General features: G+C 44.0%; 1 protein-coding gene across 1 annotated transcript; it reads right to left on the bottom strand.

The window, feature by feature from the left end:
• Positions 1-371: 371 nt before the first annotated feature.
• Positions 372-7,833, bottom strand: LOC104267400 (NFU1 iron-sulfur cluster scaffold homolog, mitochondrial-like; the record flags this gene model as incomplete). Its single annotated transcript, XM_009878528.1, has 5 exons — positions 7,731-7,833; positions 5,074-5,209; positions 2,535-2,601; positions 1,288-1,402; positions 372-435 (listed from the first exon to the last, which is right to left on the bottom strand). Coding segments are annotated over exons 1-5 (476 nt in total), but the record flags the coding sequence as incomplete, so codon positions are not given.
• Between the last annotated feature and the right edge of the window lie 1,564 nt (positions 7,834-9,397).

Raw genomic sequence — 9,397 nt, forward strand, 5'->3', positions numbered from 1 at the left:
CAACAGAGTGGGGAAAAAAAAGTTATGGTAGAAGCAAAGGCGGTGTTGTTTTCACTGTTTAAAAACAGCCCGGTTAAACCCAAGGGACCTGATTAAACATGTTATGGAGAGCAAGACCATCCTCCGTTCTAAAATCACTGAGCAAGAGGGACTGTGCAGCACAGATTTGCTTCAACAGGAAAAGCAGACAGGAGGGTTTTGCTCAGAGGAAACAGCATCCCCAACTCCGGCCAGTTTTGCACCTTAAAGCCCCACAGTGGATACCGAACCACGAAAATCCAAATACCCCAAATAAAACGTGCCGTTCCCCAAATAAATCTGAGCCCCAAGACTGACTAACTCCATCCAGCAGCAGAATGTTCCTGGGTTACCTTATCCTTGTATCCAGCAGCTCTTTAATCATCAGAACCACTTCATCATCTTCTTCTGATGCAGCTTGGGAAAAGGAAAAAATGTACAAATAAGACCTTGGAGAGGACTCTGATATGATTGCTAAGACTGTATAATGGCAGAAGGTAAGGTTGGGAGGGTTCAGGCAGGGTACTCGAAAGGAGAGTTACAAACGAGTCTGGGTTTAGTAGCTCTGGATGCAATTTTAAGCTCAGTGCTAGTCTCACAGAAGCACACTTAAAGACAAAATACAATAAAGCCTGTGTTAATATTGAACATCAATGCAGACAGATCAGAGAGGGACAGTCATGATATGCCTTAAAACACTTGAAAAATTAAGTCAGTAAGTTTTGAATGAGAAAATAAAAGGCAAAACACTGCCTTTGAGTTAAACTGTAAGTTAGTCTCAGTTCCTTTCTGTTACAGTCTGGGAAAGACTTCTTACTCTTTATTCATTTAAGACTGTTAAACCTACCATTAAGACATGGATACTAAGCTTGGACACTCTTTTTTTGATTCATGGGTAGAAATAAACCCCTTTGTAGGCTCCCCCACAAAAAGGGGCTGCCTAAAAGCAGCCTCAGTACTTGGAAAAAATTTCAGATCCAAAGTCTGTCGTGGTCCACCCTGCCAAAGCCCTCAGCTCCCGTGAGGATACACAACTCCTGCAGGCAGCGTGGCGTCGCTGCGGCAAGGACAAACACGTTCTGCAAATTCCCTCTCGCGTTAGTTTTAGCAGTTTTCACTTTAAATCCTCGTGCACGCTTTCCTGATGGACAAGGGAAGGCTCTTTGGGATGTCACAGAAACTAAACCCAAAGGCAGACGCTGGCCTCTTCCTCAAGAGATCTCTAAGGTCCCTTCCAACCCAGGCCAGTCTATGATGAGTCTGGTTTACCTGTGTCTGTCCGAGGTGCCTCATCAGTAACTACAGGTAAGCCAGAGGCAAAGAAATCCATTATAGTTGCGTAAATATCTGGTTTCAGCAAGTTCCAGTCCAGGTCTTCACTCTCCTGTGAGAATCAGAACAAAATGAAAATAAAGAACTAAACCAGGGTATCTGCCTCCTAACAGTAAGTTACGCAGATTCTTTTTACGTTAAAAATAGCATAAATGGCTCTCATGTTTGATACGTGGCTTGATTTCATCCTTTTGTCATGCCCAGCTTTGTCAGAAAGTTCAGAAAAAACTCAATTTATAACAGCAACAGAAAGGTTTCCTTGTTTGCAAGACATTAAAACATTAGCTAAAAAGAGGTGCAAAAGAAAAAGCCTCCCAAATACACCCTTTGGCACGCATTTTCACCAGACTCTCTCAGAGACTCGAGACCGTTTGGTTCCACGTAACTTCGAGCCAAATTATCATTCCCTGGATTGCGTCGTGCTCTTCACAGGGTGGGAACATCAGGGCACGGTCGTTAAACACCACCTTAGCCCTGCTGCCCTGAGCTCCACACCCTGAGCACACACGCGGCCCCGCAGCACTCTCTGGAGCTCATCTGCCGTGCCTGGCCTGGCAGCCCAGGCTGGTGCTTATCTGCTTATCTTTTATAGCAAAGCAATTTTCTTTGTGCTGCTTCCTCTGTATTGTGTCCAGTTTGGGGCACCTCAATCCAAGAGAGATCTCAAGGGGCTGGAGCATGATGAAGCTGGGGAAGGGCCTGGGGGATAAATCTTATGGAGAACAATTGCAGGAGCTGTTGAGTTTGGAGAAGAGGAGGCTGAGGGGAGACCTCATCACTCTCTACAGCTGCCTCGTGGTAGAGAGGTTGGAGCTGGGCTCTTCTCACGGGTGATCAGCGATAGAACAAGAGGGAACGGCTCCAAAGTGCAACAGGGCAGGGTTAGGTGTTTTCCCAGCAAGAGCAGTCAGCTGTTGGCACAGGCTGCCCAGGGAGGGAGTGGAGTCCCCATCCCTGGAGGTGTTTAAAGGTGGTTTAGATGTGGGGCTGGGGGAGATGGTTTAGGGGTGAGCTCTGTAGAGAAGGGTGAATGGTTGGACTCGATGATCCCAAGAGTCTCTTCCAACCTGAATGATTATGTGATTCCTCTGGTGCGTTCACTACACACATCTGAGCAGATCTGCTCTATGGCCAGCCGGCCGGCTGCTCATCGTTTAGCAAGTCGGAATCTCTGTTCTGCTCACCTTGGTGATTGTGATGAAGTCCGGTCCAAAGAAAACACTTTTAACTCCTTCAATTTTGAATAACTGCCTGGTAAGAAAAGAAAAAAAATGCACCCACATTTCAGGCAAGCTCCTCAAGATTTATTTAGCCTGCCACAGAAAAGAAAAAAAGCTCTACAGTGCAATTCTAGATAAAAATAAGTGCTAAAATCAGAAATATTACAAGAAACTCAGTTACTTCACCTACAGCTTGGTAAGAACCAGGAGATCCTGCTGTGAAGCAGCGGACACAGTAAAACTGAACACATCTTACAGGACTTTTCCACAAGATGTAAAAGAGTTTCACTCTCTCCAGTTCCTCTTTGGAGGCAAAAATATCCTCTGTACATAGAAAGGTATTTAAAAAAAAACCCGTTCCTTCAGCAAGGACTAGTGCAAATACAAGGAATGTTCCTTAGATTAAAGCCAGTTATTTAAAATAATCGGGCTCAATAAAAACTGCCTTCCATTCCGTTGCCACTCAGGGGAAGGATTAGTGCCGAGCAGCCCCCAAGGCTCTGACACACCAACTTGTTCTGGGAGCAATCGTCAGTATTTTTAGTCCTTTGAAAAACTGAGTCAAATGAAAAACTTGAAGATTGAGTTAAGGCTCAAGATTCATACAAAATTACTTGAGACGGCCCCAATACAGCACCCAACAACCAGGTGGTAAATCAGCACATACCCAAAGCAACTCAGAGCTCGGAGGGTAGGAAATGGTGTATTTTTGACAGTATTTTAAGTATAAAAAGCAGAATTAGAATGTAAAGACAAATTTCCACATGGGGTTAAATAAAACCCAATAGATTTGCCTGCAGAATAAATAAATGATGCTAGTGCTGCAGAGTAAAAAATAAAAATCACTAGAACTAGGAAGCACCCAGAGGTAAATACAGCGTAAGGCTGTAGGAGTGTGTTTGTAATTAAGGAAAAAAAAATTAAAAATAAAAAATGTATTTTCCTGAAAGACTGAAAACTATGAAAAACACAACGAAGGAAGGAATTGAAAATTGTATCATAAAGGTAAGCATGACGAAAAATGACAGAAGAGATGTCACAACACCCATGTCAAAGAATCCCCACACAGGAAACAGTTTTACATATATTGGGCTTTTACAGCCCTAAACCCACTGGATTTTAAAGTTACTCAAACAACGAAATTACGCCAGTGCACCAAACCATCCCAGATCAATTAAATAACTCTCCTTCCTCCCTCTCCTTCTCTGAACAAGGAATACTCCCTTTTAAAATAAATGAGTATTCTATTTACGGGGTTTAACAAGATATAAGAGACCATTATTTTTCTATAACCTGCACAAAAGGCATAATCAAGCCGGTTTGCCACAGCGCACGATCTCGCACATACATGATCTCTGATGAAAAACATCTATTTGCAGATATTTGACAACAAAAAGCCACTTTCTGACAGTTTCGTTCTGCAACCTGACACACTTTGGCATCAGATCCTCCAGCTTCAGCACCCCACATGTTTTGATGTCCTCAAAAACCTTTCGCTTTGTATTTATTTTTTCTAAGTCACAGAGCTTTGCTCTTAAAGATCCTGTTTGTTCTCAAACAACTCTGCAGGAGACCTTTGGGGCGATCAGCGCTGTGTGTCTGACAGCCCTACGCTTCCTGGGCAGAGCGTCACACCACACAGCTTCTGCTTTCGCACATAATTCTCCCAATATACACAACGACAACTCAAACTGGGATTTCTGGAGGTGACCTCCTGCACCATTTCTGGATCTCACCCTCTGGCTGAAACTCTTCCACCCACGTAACGGATGAAAGCTCTTTCCACGGGCTACAACAAACGTGCAAAACAGACCCTTCCCAACTTTCCCAGAGGCTGGTGATGGTGCTCCAACCCCCTCTATACCAACATGGTATCTGCTCCGAAGTTCTTCCTCCGGGTGATGCATTTTGGTATTGAAAGCTGCAACTCCCAAGACCTGTTACAGACCCATCTCCACAGAGCGGGCCAAAACCCGTCGTCCTCAGGCTGAGACACGAAGGAAAAATCCACTGGCTTTGAAGTCCAGGTGAGCCCCAACACCTGCCAAAGCAGGCAAGCTCCTACATTAAATTCGTAGTATCTGACCTTTTTCCTCCTTATGCTATTTCCCAATTGTGCGTGATTTCCAAGGAGTTGCTTGAATTCGGAGTCTTCCCATAGGAATAATTTTGCAAAATCAAGGCCAGAGGCCTCACCAGTGATGCAACAAGTCCTGATTTGTAACACCACCACCCCATCCAGCTGCACAAGCCAGACCACGACGGATTTGGCTCCCCACAGCTGTGGGGAGCACCGAGACACACAAAGACTACTTCAGTAACAGCAGCCTTCCCCACTTTAATTTTATGCCCAAGTAAAGCAGCATTAAAAACTTAAACCCAACCAAGCCGCTCCCCACTAGAGTAAGGAGCAGAACAATCAAAAGCTGTGCTTAAAAACATTGGTTGCAGCCACACAGCCCATGCGGATCCCCCAAATAAATTACGATGTGTTTAAGAATACCTTGCTAAAGGTGAGCAAAATGCTGCAGCTGGTGTGGCAAACTCCATAGTCCTCGACTCCAGCACTTCCTTCCCTGGAATAAACTTCAAACTATTGGGATTTGGTGTGTCCTGAGTTTGAATAAACATGCCTCTTACTAGAAATCAAACAAAAAAAAAAACACAAAAAGAAGAAAAATAATGTAATCAAACCTAAGTGGTTTAAATGAAAGTCAAGGATCCTGATTACGTGAGTCAAGAGCAGGGCGATCACAGGGCTACGGCAAACCAGGCGCTTCGATACCGCAAGGAGAAGCGCCCAGCTTGCCGTGGAGCCCGACAAACGCCAGCCCGTCACCTCACAGGGACCAAGGTGACCAACGGAACCTCGGCTTTGCTTCCTCTGCCCACGTGTGCTCCCCAAAAAGCAGCCCAGCCCAACAGCAGCGACCCGCAGGACACTGGCACCATCCGGAGCAACGTTCATTTCTGCCGGGTTTCGGCTTTTTTATTTTACGATCGTTAAATGCTGTCTAGTTCCTCTTCCACCATTATCCGTTCCTGTTCAAAGCACAATCAGTTTTACTAACTCCCTCTTGAAGATACACATGATTTAGGGGCTTATTTCACTTTTCAGCACTATCAAAAAAGAAAAACAAGCATAAAAACAGTTACAGCAAATCACACCGATTACAGTATTTCCCAGAGTGAAAAATTACTGTAAGCTATGACTTATCCTCCAGAAAGTGAACTGACCAAACAATTCAAAGTAGAATTATTTACAATTCACTGCTAAAGATGTTTAACAGATAAATTTTTACTTTTTTTGCAGCATGGGTCTTTCACTAGAACAGTATAAGAAAATGCTCGATCTTGACTAAAATTGAATACTCTACATTTAATGGTGTGCATTTAATAGTGTATTTTCCTGTAGATGTGTCCATGGTTAGGTCAGCGTTCGGGGCAGTTTCCCATGTTCTAATTCTCTTCCAAGATTTCCTTTCTAACTCTCCCTGCACAACAAGTGAAACAATGTGACACAAATATTCAGGAAAGAAAAAGAATCTGTTTTAAAACCATAAATCTCTAGAAACTAGTAACTATAAATAACTTACACTCGAGCAACAGGTTTGAGTAACTTCAAAGAATGTGCAATAGAGGGATTTAAAGCAGGAAAAAGGAGCTGACGTTTTCATTTTCATAAACTGCCATTTTGCCCACGACTCCGCAGTACGAGATGACAAATCGCGCTATTTATAAATTGCCAAATTGTTACTGCACGTGTCTGTCATGGTAACAACCCCTTTGACTTGAGCATACGCAATGGCAGAGTACGCACACGCTACGTTTTCTATCATTTTTTTAAAGGATAAGAAAGACTTAGCAGGAAAGTAACTAGTTTTAAAATGAAAACAATGGTTCTGACAGAGCAAGCAGCTACTCAGCTTGATCCATGGAAGAATCTTCCACATCCAGCTGGCATCCAAAAGCCACATCCAGCCTGGGAACTCACTTCACAACTAACCAACAACACGGGATTCGGTGTAAGGGGAATCCGCTCTGTCCATTTTCTGTAGGCAGTGGGTCACTAACAGCTATTGGGTTTTAATTACTAATCAACTCAGAGAGATCTTTGCGCAGCCGTCAATAACTCAAATTTATTACTGAGTAGTCGGTAACTGGTGTATTTCCATCAAACACCTACACCGCTTCCCTGAGCCCCCCGCGGAACGCGGGGTGCAGCTGCCGGCCGCTCTGTTCTGCCATCTGCTCAGGGTAAGGGGAAAATTCCAGATCAACACCAACATTGCAGAAGCAGGTAAAATATTAAATCTACTTGTCAGAGTCTGGTTGTTGGTTAGAACTGACACGGAAAAAATGGGGCAGGACCAGGTAAGATTGGACCTCTCTGAAACCGAGATTAAAAAGAAACTTCTCCCTGAGAAGACTCATTTAAATAAAATTTCCATTTGTGACTAATTCCAAGCAACAGCACCTGCAGAATCTTTCTGACTTAAACTCTTTCTGATACGGCACAGCTAAATCCCTCAGGTAGGTGCAAAAGCACTATGGTTCAGAGATATTTTTTCCTTCTCCTTTTCTTTTCCGAGTGTTACAGCCCCCAAAAAAAAGTAGTAGGTACAACAGACTCAATCTGAAACATTGCTTTTTCTGGGTACTATCAAGTTGCAAATAACGGATAATGCCATTAATGCACTGTACACTGATGCGTGTTTAAGAGGGGGAACATTAAAAAAAGAAAACCTTGGAGCTTCACTTTCATCTTTGCTGGGTTCTACGCGGATGGCCAGCACCGTCAGCTGGCAGAGCTCAGCGGCTGAAGCAGGACAGAAGGCAGCACAAAGTCTTTCACAATGGATACATTTACACAAAGATGGAAATCAAATTAAGAAGTGCAGCAAATCCCAAGTAATATTTTGCACTGTCAAAGCCCCTTTTAAGTCTTGGCAGCTGTAGGCTACAGAAAAAACACGGATAATCAAGCAGACAGTCATCCAGATCTCCTCCCCACGCTCCAAATGCACTACCCCTTCATTAAAAACCACCTAGGAAACGTTATCACGCTCGGATTTCAGGAAGAATAGCAGGGTTTTATTATTACCGCAAGACATAAAAACTCACAATACAGTCACCTATGAATTTTTAACTAGGATTTACCTGCATTACGCCACACTGCAGAGGGTAGAAACGGTTTCTTTTGCGCAAGTTGGTGGAAAGGCTGTTGCGTTATCAAGCTATGATCTTTTAACATCGTGCGACAGAACCTAGAGAAAACCAACTTTATTAACAATTTCCAAGTCACAAGTTTGCACTATCCCACAGAAAAAGTGCTTCACATGCTTCTAGCAACGCCAAAACTCAGTAAGATGCTTGCCTGCCTTAAACCTCTCAGGTAATGCAGCAAGCTCACAGGCTAATCACAATATGTCTCTTATTTTCCCCCTTTTCAGTGCTCCTCCTCATTTCCTAACTGAATAGACACAACTTTCTGATTTTTGGCACTAAAAGAATTAATCTTCACAGTCACAACACCTTACTTACCTGTAACGGAAGAGGATAAATCACCCTAGGAGAGGCTTTTGACAGTAGCGAGTGCCTGGCAACCTAGCTAGGATTAAATACCTAGTTTTCAGAAGATTACAGACAGCTGAGATGAATCCAACCCCAAGCACCTGAAGCTAAATCAAGGCTAGAATTTACTCCTATACTCTGTGTGTTTCACTGGTCAAATATTAGGCTCTCTTATATGACTCTTTGAATTATAGAATCGTATCAGCTGGAAGAGACCTAGAAGACCGAGTCCAGCCAGAAGATACAAGACAGGCTAAAAAGCTGGTGCAACAGCTACTCTGACACAAAAAATTCTCCTAAGGCGAAAAGATTAAAATTCTGTTAGCTGCACATACCTCACCTCTGTCCGCTTCCATGTATTTCTCCCCTTTGGGGAATAAAGAAATCCAGTACATTCCCATACAAGTACTGTTCCAGAATTAAACCAGACCAGTTAACAAGAGGCCCTGCTCCATATCAGCCACGTAACTCGCACTATCGAACTAGGGGTGGTGTCATCTGCTCAGATGAAGAGAGCAGAGGGTTAAACAGAAAAAAATATTAGGAGAAACACCAAGGTGGGGCGGTGGAGTAACGGGCCTAACGTTCCAAAGCGAAAATGCTCACACATCTGATTTCTGTAACTGCATGCACAGCCAAAGGCATCCAGGTACTTCGAAGGGAAAAATCAGAAAACGGGAAACCCACCTCACGTCACAGAACGCAGAGATGACTGTGACGCACAGAGGATTAGTATCTGGTTTCTCCCCTCTCTTTCAGGCACAGAGTGGGGAAAGCAGGTAAACTAAATAAATTACATCCGCGGGAGCTGTTACAAAAGGGGAGCCCGATTCTCTCAGGGGGTCATAAACGAGAACGGCTTTAGGCCCAAATTCCTCAAACACGGGGAGAAACGCTCAGTCTCAAGAAACAGACCTCCCTGCTGCGAGCAAGGGAGATACAAACACCAAAAAGGTCTAACATTATGATTTGTGCTCACTTTTGTGGTCGGGCTAGCACGGGCAGGGACAACAGGACACGTGAGGAAGGTCCCTCAAGAGAAAAGCTCTCCTTTCTCCCTTCAGCTCTGGGGAATAAACACTTATTTAGCACAGCACCTAACAGATGTGCCTGTCATGGATTCCCCCTTATTGCAGAATCTTCAGCACCTGGGGGGCTGTAGGATTTCACCTTATTGTTTGGCCCTAAGCACAGCTCTGTGTGTGTGTGTGTAGGGGCAGTTACTGCCCCTCGCTGCAGGGTCCTGAGTGCCT

The sequence above is a fragment of the Apaloderma vittatum genome, unplaced genomic scaffold (assembly GCF_000703405.1).
Source record: "Apaloderma vittatum isolate BGI_N311 unplaced genomic scaffold, ASM70340v1 scaffold16051, whole genome shotgun sequence".
In the NCBI taxonomy this organism is placed as follows: Eukaryota; Metazoa; Chordata; class Aves; order Trogoniformes; family Trogonidae; genus Apaloderma; species Apaloderma vittatum.